At 42.0% G+C, this 21,100-nt stretch overlaps 1 protein-coding gene and 1 long non-coding RNA gene across 3 annotated transcripts in view; one reads left to right on the top strand and one right to left on the bottom strand.

Annotated features, from left to right (window-relative positions):
• The first annotated feature begins 33 nt into the window (after window positions 1-33).
• LOC310896524 lies at window positions 34-1,438 on the top strand. Its single transcript, XR_014581569.1, has 3 exons — window positions 34-136; window positions 217-309; window positions 896-1,438. It is a non-coding gene; the product is annotated as an uncharacterized lncRNA (long non-coding RNA).
• Window positions 1,439-18,611: 17,173 nt separating this feature from the next.
• HAO1 (hydroxyacid oxidase 1) overlaps window positions 18,612-21,100 on the bottom strand; it is a 28,732-nt gene continuing 26,243 nt past the window's right edge. For both annotated transcript variants that reach the window (XM_083828889.1, XM_083828890.1), the window contains 3 exons: window positions 19,876-20,034; window positions 19,531-19,600; window positions 18,612-19,129 (listed from right to left, as the gene is read on the bottom strand). In XM_083828889.1, the coding sequence (XP_083685015.1) occupies window positions 19,089-19,129; window positions 19,531-19,600; window positions 19,876-20,034 (270 nt within the window). In that variant the 3' untranslated portion in view covers window positions 18,612-19,088. The remainder of the gene's footprint in view (window positions 19,130-19,530; window positions 19,601-19,875; window positions 20,035-21,100) is intronic.

Genomic DNA, 21,100 nt, shown 5'->3' on the forward strand with positions numbered 1-21,100 from the left:
ATATCACCTTTTAATTCCTACCACCTGGGATAACAAAACCCCAAGATTAGTGATTTGCTGCTCCTTGTTCTTATAAGTGAGCCACATGATACTCACCTGCAATGTGTCCTATTGCCTATTATTTGGCTGTCTGAAAGTAAGAAAAAGATTTTTCATGAGTTTATAAACTATTCACGCTGCATAACTGCTGCATTTTGTTTTGTTTATACAATACAGGGAGATGTACAAGGTTTATTTCCATTGAACAGCAAACACTGCTCTGTGGGCGTTGAAGTCAAGAAGATGGCTAATTCTAGCAGAAGAGCCCAGGTATTTCTTTATGTTATTACAGAATGGTGCAAATGAGGCAGAGAGAGGCTACAGATTAGCTTTTCAAAACTGTTTAAGCAGATAGGGATTTGACAGGGTTTTCAAAGGCCTCTAAGGAGTTTAAGGACCCAACTGTCACTGAGTGTAAGGCAGACGCTTAAGAGCGGTAAGGTAGTGAAAGCATTTAGAAGGACATACACATTTTTCCTGAAACTTTTAAATATAATACTACATAATCCTATATAATAATTTGGTGTAGCAAAAGAAATAATGCAGATGTAATTTCCACAGGAAGACAAAACATGAATTTACTGTAATCTTGGCAGAAAATTAAGCTCAAACCTTTACACTTGAACGGTACGCTGTGGTGTTTCAAACAAGACTGAGAGCCTATACAAGCTGTAACTCAGGAGATACAAACGCTGCTACTTGCTGCTTAACTGTAATGTACAATCTGAGTTTCTGTTTACAATAACAAAGTTTTTTTGGTTTCTGTGCCTAAAACATATTTTAAATGTGAACTGAGCTCAGAGAAGTTTTCATTTTGTCAAGACTCCAAATTTTGCTGTTTAATTCCATGTTCCAGGTCCAGCTGGAGCCAAAGGGAAAGAACGGGGTATCTTACTGTCTCTGGGAGTATGAGGCACAACAGGACCCTGACATCAGCTGGGGTTTCTAGCTCCTACTGCAATACAACCCTTCTCAATTTTCATTTTAAAAAGTGCTGGTTTTTCAGTTTAAGTGATCATGAGAATAATTGCCCAACCACTGCAGAGAACAGAAGACCTTCCTGTACAGTTCCCAGAGTCTTGGTACTGACCTTGCTTTTTTTTTCTTGTCAGCCAAGAAACAACCCATCCCTGTTACCACACAAGGGCACTTGTTTAATGTTGATGGAGAAGGAAATGTACCACCTACTGAGTCACCAATGCCACATCCTAAACACCTGGCTTTTGCCTTGCTGGGCTTCCATTTAAGTATGAATCTAGCATGAGAAGAGCTGTAGAAAATGTCTATAATAAAACCTCAAACCACACAACACCTTCCTGGGTGGGACGTACATTATGATCTCCTAAAGTTCAGCAACCTCCAGAAGAAAATTGTAAACCCTTCCAAAGCAGACCTGAGTTATCCATTTTGGTTTTGTCCAGTTTCAGGGACAAGAACTGCATGTCACAACCCAAAGCAAGGCATTACTTTCTTTGAAGTCAAAAATAAAAGCACAGCTAAAAAAAAATGTTTAAAGCAGCCGTACAAATTATGGTCAAATCTGCTGTGGCTTAAGATGCCACCCTTTTACTGTCACTACCTTTGTGAGAGTTGATCCAAATTCATCTTATTCTCACAAGACTTCCATGGAAAAATAAAAAAAAGGCAGATTTCTTAAAGTCAAATTAAAAGCATTTCTTACAAGTGAAATTCCTGTCTGCTAGACAACAAATCATTTGCTGTCCACAGTATATCCCATAGTTGACAAACAAAGCAGTATTTTACCACCCTATTGCAAAACACAGTACAACATGTTTTGGGAAATGATTGTTCATTAAAAAAAAAACATCATCTAGAGCAACACAATGCAGCAGGAGTCACATGAGTGTGCTACATCCTGTGACTGGCTCTGAAGTAAGTGTGGAAACAGTCACAAAGCATTTCTGGGCAGGAGGCAAAACACTTTTCTACAGGACATCAGCTCACAGACAGGCTCCCTCACCTTCGGTTTGTCCCGACTCACCCCGCAGTCCCTTTAACCCCACACCAAGATGCTCAGCCTCCTGGCAGCTCTCCCACAAGCAGGATGGCCTAGCCAGCATCCTTCAAAGACACTTTCTGCAGTGAGTGGCTTCCACAAAAAAAAAAAAAAAAGAATATTTGTCTACCTAAAGCTTCTCTTCCTTCCATATGTGCTACCTGAAGATAGTCCTGTGCTCAAGCTCACAGCCCCAAACCATAAATGTGAGATTTGAGGGGAGGAAGAAGTAAGGCTAGGGAAGAGAGTAATGACATAGAGTGCCACTTCTGCAACTCACATTCTTTCTAAGTGTGAATTTCCTTGCCTCTTTTGAACTAATACTAGCAACCTGTAGGTTTGAAAAAACATATATGGTGCAGGAGGTATTTGCAACAGCTGCTCTGTTTATATATATGTATATATAAATATACATATTTATATATAACGTACTGGGATCCACCATTTCAGGTAAGTGTGTCTTTGCATAGGAGGGAGAGAAACCAAGTGCACACAGACTGTTCCAAGAGCAAAACCACCTCAGTACGTACCACCAGTAAAACTGCTAACAGAGCCTCAGTGAGACAGCCTGGTACAGACTGGGACAAGCAAAGCTACTCCTGAACAAGAACACAGACTTGAGCCATTAATGACAGCAGTAGTGGATTTTGTTTTCTCTAAGCACATCCTTCTCCAGTGATCAATTGATAGCACCACGGTCACACTGTAATAGGCCCCTGCACAGTGGGACTACAGCATCATTTTTCCCAAGAAGTATCCAGCAAACCCCACTGGGCAATTGCTCCCCAGCAGAAATATCCTAATGAAATGGCAGAATATCCTAATGAAACAAGTCAGCTTAATCAAGGTTTTCTGTTGTACAGAACAGGAAGATAAAATTCCCTTGGTAACAAAAGAATTCTTTATATTGAAAATTCCCAAAGGCAAACACATAAAAAAATAAAGTTATAGCAACTTTTTTTTTTCATTTCAACACAAAGGTAGAGAGTCCAATTCCTCTTTTTCTCCTCACATTTTCTCAAAACAAACTTCAGTTTTCTGGGAGACTTACTGGATTTCCCGTAACTCTCCAATTTTTATAGAATAATTATTTTTATTGTCCCTCATACTCAGCCTAAAGTCATATTCTGAAATCTAAAAGTGCCAGCTGAAACAAATTACTCATCCTCTGCACACAGCTCAGCTCTTCATTCCCTCTCATACACATTAGGAGCCCCTGCATGGATCCATCCTTGCAGTCTGATTAAAACCCCTCAATCCCTTAGAGAAGGGGCATGGACAGGCACATTTGAGAAGGGCAGGAAAAACAGCTCACAATCCTTATCCTGCAAAACGAACGTTGGCACCCATTTCCCACATCAACATCAAGTCCAAAACTGCATTGTACAAATCCAAGAATGACGGTGGAGAGTCTGGCGAGAAGGACAAGATGAGGAATGAGGAGGATACTTCCCAGATTTTGCCTGAGCCATAGAAGGAGCCTCCAGCGCAGCTGCACGCCCTGACACCACGAGGCTGCTTCACCTCCGCAGCACCCTCTTGCATTCTTGCATGAAATACACTTTCTATCTGCTAAATCAAAACATACAGACTACAACAAAGACTTTAAAATTTTTGTGTTTGTAATAGGAATAAGCCTGTTAAATGGTTCCATTTTCTTTGGGTTACAAACTAACTTCCAACTCCAGATGCTTTGGATATAAAGCTAGAGCAACCTGGCTTCAGGGGAATTACTTCACATCTCAACCTGACACCTCTCACATTTAATTCAAGATGCGAGGAAGAGTCTATCACGTCTGTACTCTTGCTTAACGCTTTGAGTCACATATTGCACTAGCCACAAGACAAAATGATTGTCTTTCCATCCCTTTTCCCTCGCTAAAATGAGTAATTCCTCTCAGGGGGCAGGCTTTCCTTGGTGCCTTTGGTTGGAAACAAATGGGTCACCTTCAAACCAGGCTTCCAAGCAGACAGAAAAAATAAAACAAAATAAAAAATGGTTATCTCCATATACACCCAACTCACAATTATCAAATAATCTTGCAGTGAAAAAGAAAGGTTGCATATTGTTATTTACTTGCAAAGTGGAAGCAGGCAGTCTTGTTCCTGAACTGTGACCATCTGCAGAGCATCAGCGCACAAATAAATACAGGGGGCAGAGCCGAGGGGCCCGGCGTCCCCCCCTGCACATGGCTCCATCTCCTGTAGGGCCCCTCCTGTCTGTGCCAGGTCCCTCCTCTGCTGTCGGGTTACACAAGTTATCCTTCTCATCCTGGCTGATTTTTTCTTTATTTGATATTTTCATAAAAAAAGGCCTCTAAGGGCCTTCTCATAGGCAACCTCTGTACTGAAGTAACCGTCAAGCTTTGGGTTAAAGCAGTGAAAAGACAGGGAGCAGCCTCTGTCCTCAGCTCACTCTGGTGCAGTTCTGTGCCAGAGGGATCAGGGAAGAGGCTCTGCACTCCAAGTGTGTTGATGCTCTTCCCTTCCACGATATTAAGCCATCCAAAAAAAAGGGGAAAAAAAAAGTTCAATTTACACAGAATGCCCCAAGCGCCCATAAGCAGGACGCGCCAGTACTCCCGGCACATCCCTTGCTTTTCAAATCATTTTTCAACTTTACAGCTTGGTGGTATAACAAAAACAGCTGCGCGGCGTTGTTGGGTCCCTCCCCGAGCATATTTCTCCCTGTCCTTGCTGCCGCCCGCCTGTTAAGCAGCTCCTCAGCTGCTTCTTCTCACGGCAGCGAGATGCCAGGCACTGGGCTGGCAGGCAGGGACAACCTCAAAAATAAATGGCAAATGTTTTGAGGATTTTCCACAGGGGAGGAAAGACAACACATCACCTCCACGCTGCCCCCAGCTAACACCGCCGTGTTTTACAGAGTACCCCTCCACACACGGGCCCTGCCTGCTCACAGTGTCGTGTGCACTTCCACAGTTCACTCTGAAATCTTCTTGTTCCTCTGCTGCCCCTTTTTTGGGGCATTTTCCCTCAGTTTTTAGTACTGCTGCAGCCCCCACTGCCAGGGAGAGCAGAATCTCCACAGAGTTCCAGAAAACCCCAGAAGGTTCGGGGGGGGGGCAAAGGCTATGGGCCAGTCTGGCAGCAGGGATGCAGTGCTGGGCACAAAATCATAATTTTTTTCTTAGTTTGTCGTTATTTTTTATATTTATGAGGAAAAGTAGCCCTCACCCAGCACCCTAAGCACTACAGTCAGGACTCACCTCTGCTCCAAGCCGCGGGCACCAACCTGCCGCCATTAAAATCGCCAGGAAGGAGGTGAGCTGGGGCTTGGGGCCGCCCTCTCTGAGAAGTGCCCACCAAACCCAAACCCGTGCTGGCAGGCAAACCCCTTGCCACGGCAAATACCAAGCAGGGTGATCCCCCAGGGGCTGGCAGCCTTCCCCGTCTCCTCATGCCCAGCCTTTCCCCACAGCCCTCTCCAGCCACCTCTGAGAAGTGCGCACCTTGCCCCTGCCAACCACCCACCACTTCCATGGCAGCCCTGTCTCGCTGCCTCGTGAGGAAAAGTCAAACCAAAAGGGACCCCGAGGCAGGAAACCACTTGAGGTGTTTGGGGGGGAGCATATAATGGGGTCAGTGTTTTGGGTGCACTGGGATTTCTCTCCTCTAGGCTGAGAGACAGACAGAGCTGCACCCTCTGTGTTTGCCAGCACACAAAGCTGCCCCGGCAGCTGGTTTGCCTCAGCGGGGCCAGAGGCAGCCCCTAGTACATCAGCTCTGAAGTTTTCTCCTTCCAGAGATTTCATACTTGGTGTATTGCAGCACCACCTGCTGGTTTCTGTAAACTGGACACAGAAGCATCTCCCTGCAGGGCGGGAAGGAGGGAGCACAACAGCTCCGCAGGTGGTTTTCTTGGGGCGCGAAGGCACTGTTTTCTCTTGTGCATGGATTTTTCATAAAGAATTTCCTCCTTTTAAAAGAAGAAGTGAAACACCTCTGAATAAGTCATCTCAGTAAAAAGCCACCTCCCAGTGAAACAGTGGATAACTCGGAGTTCAGGAATTTCACTGCAGGCTCCTTCTCTGAAGAACTTTAATGGACAAAATCTAGGCTTTTCCCTACTCCTATAGAGCAAAGCCTAATAAACTTTTCAGAGCCCTTGGGGAATAATTTCCTGTACTGACTGGTTCATTCTGGACACTTCTGTATTTTCCATGTGTCTAACCCGAGCTGCCTGCCTTTAAAGGCACTTGCATTTCATGCAGTCCTACGTCGCTGCTTTCTGACCTGCAGTCCTCTGAAGGTGCTCAGCCTGGCCACCTGCAGCCGACAGTCTGTTTAGGAAACCCTACCTGATTTTCAGCAGTCACTTATTTCAGCCAGTTTCCTTCCTGGGCTTGATTCATCCAAACAGTGAAGTCATGTTCATGAGCTTTATTCAAAGTTGCTCCTTGCTGTTAATTTACAGCCTGGTGAAGGCAGAGGAAAGAGATTTGGATTTTTTTCTTCAATGGCTGGCTTGAGATAATCTTAATACAAATAGGAAGAAATACATTACTTTCGAATTACAGTGTATTTGACAGGGGAAGGGCACTCACTTGCTTTTCTTCCTTAAAATTCGGGTGTTGTACTGACTAATCCAGTAACATTGGAGACTGCCAACACATGCAGGAATTATTGTAGAACTACTGTCTTGTGAAAAACAATATGACTTTCATTTTAACCCAACGTTTATTGCCCACAGCAGTTAAATGCAACACAATATATGTGCTGTTTCTAAATTTAGCACAGTATAGAGGAAAGCGTCGCTGGCTTTTGTTATCTCTCAGCTCTATGCCCAGATCATTCAATTTCTACTTCTCTTCTTATCAACAGCTGTGCAGCAACTTGCAGGACAGAAATCCAGTTTCAAGTGGGTTCCTGGCAAGGGAGATGAGCCTACAGACATCAACAGACACAGCTGAACACAGTTAAACGCTACAGGTCTGTTCAATAATGACACCTAATTTAACCCTTTCCATATCTGCTATCTCAGTTGTTCTTGCAGCAAGACCTCCTCCTCGGTACCCACACCACACTGCAGCACTTCATGTTCTGTCTGACCCCACTTGTTCTAACGATGAGACACTGTTTTACCATTAGCACCATCACCATTGTAGCAATGACTAAACAAAAGAAAACAGGCTAGCTGTACAGTGTGTTTGATTTGAGAAAAAAAAAAAAAGTTTCCATTTACAGGGCCCAGCAAATGTCCAAGGTTCAAACAAAGTACGAGGTGCTAACGAACAGAGCCTTGACAAACTTTGTTTTCCTGCGCAGGGGCTCAGTGCATAATGATTTCATTCAGCAGCTACTGTTCAAGCATGGAAAGTGTTGGTAAAGAAATCCCACAGAGTTCAGACGACCATTTTCCTAACTTAAGCTTCCCCCTCTGCTCCTCCCCCCGTTTGCCTTTCGAGCCTTTGCCAGGCATAACATAAATATTCATCAGCTGATATTTGCAGTAGCTGTGAAGTTATGAATGAGGCCAAACGCCTTTCCCTCCTGCCCCATCTGCAAAATGGCAGCTTCTGGTCTTAGCTCATGGCCAAATGACACTTTCCAAAATCCCCAAAGTGCACTTGCAGGCTTTTCAAATTCAGTCGGGTTTTTAATGCACAAAGCAGAAATACTGTCTACCTAATATTTACCCTGGGATTACAGAAAAACATATATATATATTACTTTGCTATGCTTTAAACTTTGTGATGCCTTGACGTAATAGACAGAAGTGTTGGCAGCTCAAAATGTTGGTTGGTTTATTTCAGGGGACATGACTGCTGCAGGTTTCCTTTCTGAATCAAATACCAGACACTTGAACCATTTGTTGTACAGAAAAGAGAAGCAGCTTTTATTCTTAATACTGGTTTCTGAACCACCTGGGTGCTGTCAGGAGGAGCCACATGCACTGGAAAACACTTTTAATAAGACTCCTTTAAGCCTGTCTTAAACTCTGGATCCTGAGAAATGGGATCCCCACTGCCTGTCATATGTGCTTTTCCTCTGCAGATTAGCACGAGACTGCTGCTTTACAAATGTTCCCTTCTTACAAAGCCTAGAATTATGCTCTCAAACCTACTATGGGTCAGTAAGACAGCGAGGTATCTGACATACCCACACCAGCAAAGTCAAAAGCAGAGAAGCAAGAAAACAGTGCAGATCCTGTTTGAGTCTCATTAAGCAATGTACTAATCCAGCCAAAAGGGCTGTATTGATGGACCCAGAGGAGGATCTTATCCAAAGCATCACTGGATCTCGGAGGCTTAGAAATCCTAAATCCCCATGATCAATCATAGTGTTGTTCTGATAAAAAGGCCCAGCACCATTCAGGATCAGGTACACTTCTTTGTAGCTGAAGTCACACCTATCATGCAAACTTATGTCTTGCCAGTCTCACAGCAATTCTGCCATAAATAAGAGGGAAAAAAAAAAAAAAAAGAAAAAAAAGCATTAAAAGGAAAGTAATTGTCTTGGTAGGTTTTAGAGGTGTTTTAACCACCTAATTTGATTTCCACCATGAAAAACTCAGTGTTTCACTCAACAATTCTCCAACAATTTGTGGCCAAAATAGAGCATATCTTCTAGAAACACATTTATTTTTCATTTAAATACTACAAAGGATGGACAATTTACCACATCTCTTGGGAACATTCCAACACTAATAACCCTTGCTGCGAAAATAAATCCCATACTTTGTTTTTCATACCTCCAGCTTGCAGCCACTGGATCCTGTATGTCTTTACTTTGAGATGAAAGAGCCTCAAAACTCTCTCTGTTATCTCCAAACAAGATCCAATCCTCTCTCAATCCTCTCAATAATCATCAAGGTACACTTTTATTTGCACTGACACAAATGTATCAGGAATTGTTGCTTTTGACACCAAATGCCCCATGAAATTACATACTGGTTGCTTTCTTGCAGCAAATCACTAATATCCAAAAATCCAAAGTTCTTTCTAGGCTGATTTCATCAGCTGTTTACATGCTGCCATTCTGCTTAAAAGCTTCTTGTTGGGGCAATGGAAGTGTCTGGAACTACGTAAGCGAGCAGTAATTGACAAAACAAAATTGAGATAAGCTGTTGCTGGCATTTTCTATGCTGGTTCATGGTAGGACAACCTAACTATTGCCAGCACTGGAAATGAAAACAAGGAAAATAATAATAATAGAAAAATACATCACAGCACCACCTTCCTACAGTCAGTGATACAGAGGGGAAGGGAACGTTCACCAACTGAGTAGAAAAGGAAAGAAACTTTGAGGAATTTCTTCTGTAGCCATTTTCTCAAGACAACATGAAGGTGAGACTGAAAAAGGCTAGCTGTGAAGAAAGGAATACTATTTAATATGGCTGTCTCCTGTGCAAAAAAAGAAAAAAAAAAAAGACACCTTTGCTTTGATGCATCATATCATATGGCATGCAGACATTATGCTTTAAAAAAAAATACAAATTCTTTGGAAAATATCAGTCTGCAATTTTCTAACCATCCAAAACAACAAAGCTTGAGATACATTAATACATGGAGACCCATGCAGCTATGTATCTGAATACATATTACTCTTCCTTTATTCATAACTAAAAAGCTTCTGGCAGAGAAAATAAAAATTCTCCAAGGTAAATTATCTAGTGCATCACAAGGAAGATTCAGTCAGAAGGGAGACTTTTTCCATGACTGTGCTACAATTGTAGCTCTATAGACCACAGCAGCAACACGCACTTGACATTGCAGCCAAAATCTTTGTTCATCATGTAGGGCCAAAGATTTTCAATCACACCAGTAAGCAGCAACACAACTTAATAAATAGGTTTGTGGGCTGGATTTACCCTGCAGTTCCTTGTTCTTTGAATGCTCTCTATGTCTTCTGTAATAACTGACAATATAACTCCCATCCATATCAGAGCAATAATGGAAAAAGGATTGAGAATCAAAAGCAATACTTATCTTTATGGTAAAAGGGCCTTTCTGTGACAGATCAAAAGCATATATTTATGTCGGAGGACGACAACACCCGAATCTAACACACTTGAAACTGATAAAAAGCAGAGCTTGCAGATGGTTAACTGTCTGGGTTTACTGTTCATTAGCATGCCAGTAAATTATTTAGGTCATGTGTGGTTTGCAGTCTGTTACGCAGCAGTTATGAACCTTTTCATAACTGTTTGTGTGTGACTATCCATAGACTAACATGAGAAGACACTGTTAATGATGCACCGTGAGGTCTTAAGAGTTTCTCTGGCACCACTGCATAGCCAGAAAATAAGCTGTGGCTAGGACTATCAGAGATCTCTTCTAGGCCTGCTGCACAGCTGTAGCAGACTTCCAGGTTAACAGTGAACATAAAATGCAGAGACTGGGAGATGGAAAATCCAGGTAAGGTATAGTTTATGGATAGACAGCATAAAGAGCGAAGAAGTCATAAAGTACTCGTTCATACGTTTCAGTGTGTATGTCATTCACCAGGGCTGTTTGCTCTTCCATTCACACAAGAGCAAGCTCTGATATTCAATATCGGCTGTGTAATAGGGCAACTTTGGTTGGGAAAGATTGGCAGCGTTCAGAAGGTAACTGTACAAGTCTTGCCAAACTAACAACAATCATCATGGTCTCAGCACAGAACCTGCTGCTTTCCTCCAGCTGTTGTCTCAAAATTCCCAATAAAAAGTGACATTTGAAAACCTTGCATAACTGCAAATATCACAAATTCAAATACTATGGGCCTGATAGGGTGCACACAAAACTTTCAATTAAATAGGTGAAAACTTTGATGCCTCTTGGGAGGATAGAGAGAGAGGAGCCTGTAGGTTCAGATTCTCAGCTGACAGAGATCAGTACAACTCCGCAGATTGCAACAGAGCTATCCTAGTTCAAGATTTGGCCCTAAACATTTTAGACAAAGATAGCATCAGCATCTAAACAGATGAAGTGGAATAAATGTTGTAACGGTAGGGGGCTTCTTTATTTACCCAAATGCATGACCCTTACAGCAGAACTTCTGGAACAGCAATCTCTAACCTTCCTGGCCACAGAACAACACCACTGAGCAGATAACAACGTAGACAACAGTACTTTAAGGTCTTTGCCAGCCTTATTTTTAAATTCTTTAGGTGGCATGCAGCCTGGGAACTGGGGACTGGGATCCTCTGTCATGACAATGTGCTCTGTGCTATCTCTACTGACACAAAGTGGTGCCGAAGCACTGTATGCAACCTGTAGCTCATGCCAAATTGCCATCTTTTCAGATTCCCTTGTCCCATCTAGGAAGTCACTAGAACAAGACTTCAACTTCAATACTGGGTATGCTAAGGTGCTCTTGAAAAATGAAAGGAGCTCTTACCTCCTGGCCAAATGCCCTTCACCAACATGCACGTGTCCACACCTTGTTTGGAAGTATTTGCAAATGGCAAAGACTCTGCCCAAAGGTCCCAGGCATGTCTCTTATTCCAACTTCCTTGTGAGATCAAACCTAAGGACTTTGCAGCAAAGGCTGGAAATGGCGGCAATAGGCAGGATGCAGCAAGATGTAATGCCACAACAAAGCAGAGCTGGATCAGGCACTGCTGGCACCCCTGAACCTGCAGCCATGGATTAGAAGCTGCGGAATATACTTGCCAGTATGCTGAAAGGAAGTGTGGTGGGTTGTTGCCAGCTCTTATTCTTTATTTGCAGATATATTTTGTTGTGTTTTCCTAAGACTGTGACCAAGTTCTCTTTTCCTAATATAAATTTCTCTGATTGTAACTTTTTCAAATAATGTATGAAGGGCACTTTTTTTTTTATTAAAAAAAAAAAAAAAAAAAAAAAGGTTTTCCATGTTCCTGGCTGGATACTTATGCTTGTCAAAAGGAGATGACTCACCTGAAATTCAGTATTTTTTGCTGCTCTTAGCTACCCGGTGGCTGCAGATGTGTACCTCTGGAGTCAATGACACCTTGTATTAAACTTACAATAGAGACTCCACTTACACTACAGACTCAAAAGAAGGTTGGGTATGATAGATGATCCTGCTGGTCAAATTCCCATCTCTAATCAGCATGATGGGCTGAGGCCAACTGTATGAAGTTCAACAAGGCCAAGTGCCGGGTCCTGCACTTGGGGCACAACAACCCCAAGGAGCACTACAGGCTGGGAGATGAGTGGTTGGAAAGCTGCCTGGCAGAGAGGGACCTGGGAGTATTGGTTGATAGTCGGCTGAATATGAGCCAGCAGTGTGCTCAGGTGGCCAAGAAGGCCAACAGCATTCTGGCTTGGATAGGAAACAGTGTGGCCAGCAGGTCTAGGGAAGCAATTGTCCCTCTGTACTCGGCTCTGGTGAGGCCACACCTCGAGTACTGTGTTCAGTTTTGGGCCCCCTACAAGAAGGACATCGAGGTGCTTGAGCGAGCCCAGAGAAGGGCAACGAAGCTGGTGAGGGGTCTGGAGCACAAGTCTTACGAGGAGCGGCTGAGGGAGCTGGGGTTGTTCAGCCTGGAGAAGAGGAGGCTCAGGGGGGACCTTATCGCTCTCTATAGGTACCTTAAAGGAGGCTGTAGAGAGGTGGGGGTTGGTCTATTTTCTCACGTGCTTGGTAACAGGACGAGGGCTAATGGGCTAAAGTTGCACCAGGGGAGGTTTAGGTTGGATATTAGGAAAAGCTTCTTTACTGAAAGGGTTGTTAGGCATTGGAATGGACTGCCCAGGGAAGTGGTTGAGTCACCATCCCTGGAGGTTTAGATGCAGAGCTTAGTGATATTGTTTAGTGGAGGACTTGTTAGCATTAGGTCAGAGGTGGGACTAGGTAATCTTGGAGGTCTCTTCCAACCTAGATGATTCTGTGATTCAGATCTCAGTTGTTATGAAGATTGCTTATCTCACATCTATGCTAGATTTCTGGGTCTGGTAACAATAACACACTGAACTAGCCGTACCAATTAGAATAGTGTACAATCCACATCCCGAATGTGCATAAAAGCTAACTTTCTGCCACATGGGCTTATTGTAGGATTCTTGCACCTTTCTCTGATGTCTTAGTGGCCATTCTTAAAGATTAGACAAATCTCATGAGAAATAAACTTAACCGTGAACACCTGGCTCTGCAGGAATCTTTGTAATGAGCATAAAATGTTGTAAAACCATTCTGATTCTTCATAACAGAAAACTCCAATATACAGTACACAGAACTAGAAGTGTTAGCATCCTGAAGGGTTTATGGAGAACCCAAGAAAATAATGTTATGCTACTGAATTATAGATAACCAGGAAGAAATAGGAAGCCCACTGCAAATCCACCAGAAGCAGAGTTCACCTGGCAAGCTGGCAGAAGGTTAGGTATGGTCCCATTTGCCTCAGGGCCTCCCCCTTCTGCAAGGAAAAATAGAGAACTTAAGGGCTCTGCTGTAGCCCAGGTCTCCCTCTGCTCTGTAGTACATCTGTGGACCTTTCCCATGGTTGCTGGGTATTTGCAATATCTGATGTCCACCTCAGAGTTATCTGCCTTCGGGAGAACAGCTTGATTTGTATTTAAGACAGTGAAAATAAGATTTAAGGAACTGGGTTCAATCCTGTGATTTAGCCTTGGTGAATCAGTAAGTCTCTTTATAAAATGGGGATAAAAACATTCTTTTCATGTGCCTGTCAATTTAGACTTCAGATTCTACTGGGTAGAGACTGCTGCTGGCAGCAAAGCATCTTTGCAGTGCGCAATACTGTCTTGACCTTGACTAGAACTTACAGCTGCTGTTGTCATAAAATAATAACAAATATTAATCATTGTCAATCTAGTTTTATGAATGTTTTCCCCTGCCTGAACAAGCCATCTGTATGTATCTACCAGCATTGCATACCATAAAGGTGCTGCAAGTGCAATTGATTACTCAATAGAGTTAACTCCATGAGCGCCCAGCAGAATTGTTACAGAGATGGATTGATGGTCTCAGGGCATTCCTGTTCATTTGAAATAACGACTTAGGAGCTGGAAATCCCTGAGGGGAAATCAGACCTTTGAAGTCTAGGGGGGACAGCCTCTGGGTGCCCCTGGAGAAACATGGGGCTGGTCCTCAAGGGCATTCTTATATTGACACACAACCAACATACCTATGCAAAGAAAGAAGCTGAACTACAACACAAAGGCATTTTGCATCTGGAGGACATGTTCTCAAAGCAGCAAAACATCTTTGTTATGAATGTAACATATGTGGTACTCTCCCTCTGTTTGGCAGGAGATAAGAAAAACAGAAGCAAGGCAAAATGAAAACAAAATGGAGCATATAGGCATCGTGAAACAATTACAGTGCTGTGTCTCATTAGTATCTAAATTTGGGATTGGCAATCTTGTTTTAAAAACAGTTTTGCTCAACACTCAGTGATAGAATTTAAAAGCTGACATATCTTGCTGTATTGTGGGCCACAGTCACAGATGGTGTAAATCAGTGTGAGCTAATGAAGTCAATGGAGTTTCTCTGATTTACACTAGCTGAGGTTATGGCTCAATAACATTAGGCTTGCTTTCTAGGATTGTTCAAGGAAGCCAACTTCTGTGTGTCCTGTGATGAAGTGGTTATTTATAATGGCCTTCAGTGTGGTTTGGAGCCAAATTTCCACATCAAAAGTAGCTTTATAAGAGATATCCTTACAGTGAGGTTCAGTGCAAAATCATGACTTCAGAAGGCAGCTTTCCTCGTGCTCTCAGTATTTGATTTCAGCCTGAAAACCATTTGAGGGGCCAAGAAAAGCAGAGCCATTCCTGCCTACTTCCCCAGCTCTGCTTCATCTTTGAGTTGCCTGCATATCTAACAGGCCCCGACCTACACTGCCCATTTATCAAACCGAGTTACTCTAAGTGTCTGTTTATTTATGTTCAGAAATTCTCTTCTCTGTAAGACAGACAAGTTTCTTGCCTAACCTGAAAAATTGGGGATGGAGGTGGAGTTCTTACCAGTTCCAGAGCTATTTGTTTGACTTGGCCACCAATAAAAAGCAAAATGCAATAATGTGTCCCAGAGTTACAGCAAGAGGTGGAGGTCACAAGAAAACAGATCATGTCTTTCACAGCTCTTCAGCTTCAGTGAACTGAATTATGACTCCTATTATTTACTTACTGGATTCCCCACCCTGTGCGCAGGCTCAAAACGTTCAAAAAACAGCAGGTCTCTGCTTCAAAGAACTGACGGGCTAAGTGAGGGTGTAAGATCTATCCCAAAGCTACACTAACTTCCTCCTTCACTTCATATCTGAAAGGTCAGATGGTCTCACAATCCTCAGCTGACTCCTGCCACCTTCTGCCTAACAGACTGCCATGCCTACAGCCGTGCACTTCCACACTTCAGCACTCTCCTCTGCTGTATGTAACTGTCCCTCTCTCGTGGCAAATACATTCCCAAAACAGCCAAACCTGTCCTCCAGGCACAGACCGTGTGTGTGTTGCTGCTCAAGATCTTTCACAGAAATGTGTTGTTTTTTCTTAGGCGGGTCCTGCTCCTTGCATGTCCAGCTTCGATGTGCTCTGCCAGACGTCCAGACAACGTCACAGGCTCTTTCACTGACCTCATTGCTTTGACACAGACTGTCTTTGCTAGTAATTGCTAGAAAATGGGCTCACCTGTTGAGATTCCATACCAGAGCTGAAGCCGCTCAGCATCTTCCCAGTCGTTTCTACATATCCTCTCTAGAGCACTGTGCTCTTCTGTATCCTCTATGGTGGGTTTAATCGTCTACGAGCTCATGGACGCCAAGGAGATAACTTTGTGGGAACACTTCCAGAAACAGTCTTCCCAGCTGACATCACCAGAGAAATCCACACACAGGCTGAATTAAAAAAAAAATCAGTAATGTAAAACCCTGTCTCACATCTTCGGCTCTTGGGAGATACCCCTTTTCTCCTCAGAAGTCTAGGATCTTCCTTATCTTTCACACTCTCAGGGGTTGACTTTGGATCTTTCCTCCCCACAAAACATTGGATAAATCTTCTCTCAATGAGAGCTGTAATCTTTTTCAGGGAATATTCCTGGTCTCCTTCAAAGGTGGCTAGGGAACCCCATTCAGTTATTGTTCAGTTACCAGCCTCCCAGATGGACTGTTTTTTGTTGGTGGTGGTGTTTGGTTTTTTTCTAAGGCACCCAGCACATCAGTTGACTGCTGGCTTTCTGGATAGGTAAATATGATTCAATGTCCTTCCCTTGCTGGATACATAATACACAACGCTACATATTTTTTTGTATGCAGACATTTTCTTTGGTATCTGTGGTTTAACTTAAAGTAAATTCAGAAAATAATTTTACAATTAAAACCATCAAGGTACTAAAGCATCAGAAATGCAAAATATACTTTGTTTTTGCCTTACTTCTATGCCTTGATTTGAGGACTGTGACTTCTTGTTCCCAAGAGCTCATTGAGTTCACTTGTTACTTCAGAGGAAAATAATCTATTTTAACATATCCCACAAGTATCTATTATTTCCTTTAGTTATTTGCTTGTATTTTCTTCAGAAACACCCTCACAAACTCCAGAAAGATCTACCATTACTCTGGTAGGTGTGATATGCTTTCTTCTCAGCTCCAGGTGGAGGAACTGTACAGTTCTGCTTTTACTGGTCATTTTTCAGCTTTTAAATTGTCTGAGGAGACTATCATTGGTCTTCCTGCTTTCTATCCTGAAGTCAAAACCAAAAAGATTAACTGTCTTTTGTTAATCATTTCCAGAAGCAGTTGTATTTGGATGTCTCCAAATCTAGGAAAATTCTCTTGACTGTGGAATATTTTGTTTTCTACCAGGCAAATCACTTTCATTTCTGTTAGCTCTGTCTCACAGCCTCTCAGTGTTTGGCTCTAATTTTGATTTTTAATGTATGTATATCCTTACTAGGGTTGAACTGGAAGGCAGTCAGACAATTCTCAGATAACAAGCAGGAAAAAAATAAGCCCATTATCCCAAAGGAACTAGAAATAGTTAATTACGCACAAGCAACAAAACCAGTTTCCTCACCATCAGAATTTATCCTGGACCACAGAGTTACAGAACTTTTCTTGAATGTGGTTGGGGCAAAGACAGGAAACTGCATCTTCTAAACTTTAGAAATGGATCTTAAACATGTAAACATAAGATATTATGCCCCTCTCTTTTAAGTAACATTTATATTATCTAAAATAAACAGTCTTTCTGAAGTTAGTCTGTAATTGACATCTGACACAGTCCACATTGCAACAGATATGATAAGTGCAGTAAACAGTAGAAATTATGCTTCTCTATGCTCTGAGAAACATTCATATTTCTCTACACAGATAAACTTTATTTTGTTGCTACGCAACCCTCACACAACACACTACATTCGGCAGTAAATAAGAGTACAAATTTTACAACTGAAGGGCAAGCATGTGGCCTTTTGGGTTTTCTCCCCGATTTGAGTTCCAGTCCCAGCTTAAGTTCACATTGTAATATTCCATCATTTTATTACAATGCTGCCTCTAAAGCTCAGTACGGGATATTTCAAACAGCAAAAAGGGAGAATCAGAATGCATGAGTTCTTCTGACACTGATGGGAAACAAATGGCGGAGACAGTGATGTCGGTGACAGTGGAACAATGAAATCAAGGCACTTTTTTTTTAAATCCTCCTTAAAAATAAACACTTTGTTTCCAGATCAAGATTTTCAAAACCATTCTGCAGTGGCCTCTCTCCCTGCTCCCAGTAATATTGCCATGCCTGCAACAAGAGTGTGACAGATGAAGAGCCACCCTTACTTTCACTGTAGATGAGTTTCATAGAGCTTTACCTCCTTTGTCTGCTCACTCTGGGACAGGTTGCTGTATGAAGATATTCCTATGTTCTTTCTCCTGTATTCAGTAGGTATTTGGACTGTTACAAGAAGAGAAGCACATCCTGTATTTATCTGTATCCTCCTCATAAAGTGAGTTAACACTCATCTTTCTCTAAAGGGTGTTCATGGAAACTGAATGGAGCCACTAGGATCTTCCCAAATCATGGGTTAATACCTCAATTATCCAAGTTTCTTTTACACGTGGCTGCAAATCCTACAAACTCTCCCATCTTTATGAAAAACAGAAAGAGGCTGGAAAGGGATGGATTAAACTCAGTTATACTTATAGTCACAATACAGAAAGAGTGACCTGCTGGCAACTGAGTTTCTCTATCCATGGAAAGCGAGAAGAAACTTTTTTTTTTTTCAATATGTCTGTTGGGGTCTACAGCCAGCCTCTGCCTATCAATTCTATGCAATTGGGATGCAGGACACCACAGGCTTAACCAATTAATAATCTAAAAAGCTGTCAGTAAATGAGTCCAGGTGGAAAACATGAATTAGGGCTCAAGCTGGGTGTTGTCAGCACAGTTTGGCAACAGTGTTAGGACTGCAAGGATTTGCACACACCAAGAATCTGATGCACGTCTGACACACAAGCATAGTGGATGTCTGATTGCAACAGGCTTTGTGTCAGATAACAGAACTTCCCCAGTTTCACTTTGTTGTTCAGTTCTTTACAACTAATAGTCCTCTGAGCTTCTACAACCTACAAGGCCACATGCTTAAAAAGGAATAGCACATAGTTGCTAGGGAAAGGACATTGTTCATAAAGCAAAATTTAATCTTTGATCTACAGTGTAATTTCTCTAAACAGTGAGCAAGAAGTATCTTTTACATTTTAAATTTCTACATTCTGGTAGCTGTTTGCCATCTGATCATTTCTGTTTATAGTTTCATTTTAACAAAAAATTATTGGAGGTTTATAAGTTATTATTAACATTTGTTGCAGAAACACCTTGTAGCTTCTGTGTTGATCTTGTATAAAGACCAATTTCTAGTCACAACTACCAGCAGAGCAGCTTTCCATAAGAGCCTAGCAGAATACAGAAACACCTGTAAAATTTGCTTCATGTACTTTCTTCGGCAAGTGATCTCTTACAAACGACCCCTTCTCAGTCAGGATTGCAGGTTGAGGCCCGAAGAGCAGTTTCTTTTTATTTGGTAGCATACTTTCTGTACAACAGGCGAGGTGGTCACCTTCAGACCTAAATCTTGGAAAACAATACGTCGTGTCTTCATATCAGCGTCCTGCTAATTTCTTCTACGCTGCGGCATCCTGGAGGACAAGTTACATATTGGTCAAAAGCCTCACTTTTCTATCCCATTCTAGGCTTTTTTTCTTTTTCTATCGCATTGAAATCTGCATAATCAGACAAAACCAACCCCCCTAGTGACTTTTATTTGCCCCTATTTTTCTATGGATTTATCACTTTCCTTATCAAAAACCTTTACACTTGTTTTTACTTAATCTATTCAGTTCCCCATATATAAGACAGGGTTAACAGCAGTCTCTTAACAGCAATCTCTTTTCTCATCTCTCTGCAGCTTGATCTGTTTACATTGCAAACATTTCTATCTCCCTTCTATAGATTACTATAGCACCTTGCACAGGGCAAGTGAAAGCTCAGAGGAAAAGTGAGGCAGAGGTGGCTGTTACCGAGAGGAAACTAGTCTCACCCGTCAAGGCCATTGCCAGGCGAAACTCTTCCTTCAGCATCTGGAGAACTTCTTTTGCTCCTTCTTCACCCTAGGCAATTAGAAAACAACATGCACTATTATATGTACTTGTAGCTCATGTGTAGATACAGATAACATATAAAGAACGTTTCATGGAAACCCTGACTCCTAAGTATTTGATAGGAGGTTTTAGATTATTAAGAAGATCTGGATAACCACATGCATTCAGAAACCCTCTCTCACACACACACCCCTACATGCACACATATACACATGCACATACACTAAGCCTGAACAGCTAGTCTGGATATCTAAAAACATAAGTTTGAGATTTTTGTGACTTACTTGATAAACCAAGCCCCAGACGAGAGGCCTTCCGATGAATACAGCTTTGGCACCCAGGGCTAACGCTTTGAGAACGTCTGTGCCTTTTCTTACACCACCGTCTAGGAACACCTCCACCTTTCCCTCCACAGCCTCAACAATTTCAGGCAAGACATCAATCTAGAAGAGTGAAACCAGGAATACAGCTTGTCCACTTCTGCAGCACAAAATTTTTGAAATCAAGCTTTTAAAAAGCTAAATCAGCAATTGCTTGCCTAATTGTATGCACAAATAATACAGCTTTGTGTTCAAAAACTGAAGTGACTTAGCATGTTAGCAGATACATACAAAGGTCAAATTTACTTGGACAGTCACATAAATAAAATGAGAATCAGCAGAATCACATAAAATGTCAATCTAATCCCATGACACGTATCCAACACAAGCCAGTATGAGATACTTGTGAAGAATATAAAGAAATACTAGGCACAGATGAGGTCTGCTCCTTGATATTGCCCCCCTCCCCAAACTTTTGGTGTTCAGTAATCTGGGAATAAAATTGAATCACTGACTTTTTAAATAACCATTTTCACTTTCTTGCTTGAAGTCGTTATTAATTTTAATGAGGGCCAGCTAGCACCAAGGAACACAAAAGTGGGCATTATACATAAAGACACTGAGTAAGAGATGTGTCATGAGGAACTTGCTCTTAGAGTTCACAGAAAAAGTAAAGAATGTATTTTTCCACATGAAAATGCATTTTGGTTACAGGAATAGTTGTAGAAGGAGCTTCTTCATATAAGAAAAATCTAGCATTCTCTGAATTTTGAGCAAGGTGGAAAAAGTTTTCTTCTACTGCACACGTATATTGCTTTTACCAATCTCCCCTTACTCCCTACACCAGTGGTAAAGGTAAAGGGAAAGGATGCTTAGCTTTGCCAATGTACAGACAAGTAACCAGGGAATTTACTAACACGTCAACACCATGCAAGAAGTCCCAGGAAGAGATGAACCTCCTGAATTCAAGGCTCAAGCATTACATAGCAGCTGTTCCTATAATGCCTAAACAGTTCCTTTTCATGAATATCAGGAAAGACACAGAACTGGAAGAACTGGTACTAAGGAGACTGGAAACAGTGTGTGGTAGTAAGACAAAAGGCATACAAATTCATGTCTTTCAAGTACGGATGCAATTCATTTCCTTTCTAATGGATAAAAAATGACCAGGAGATGAGGGAAAAAAACC

Source organism: Anser anser (genome assembly GCF_964211835.1).
Source record: "Anser anser genome assembly, chromosome: 3".
Lineage (NCBI taxonomy): Eukaryota > Metazoa > Chordata > Aves > Anseriformes > Anatidae > Anser > Anser anser.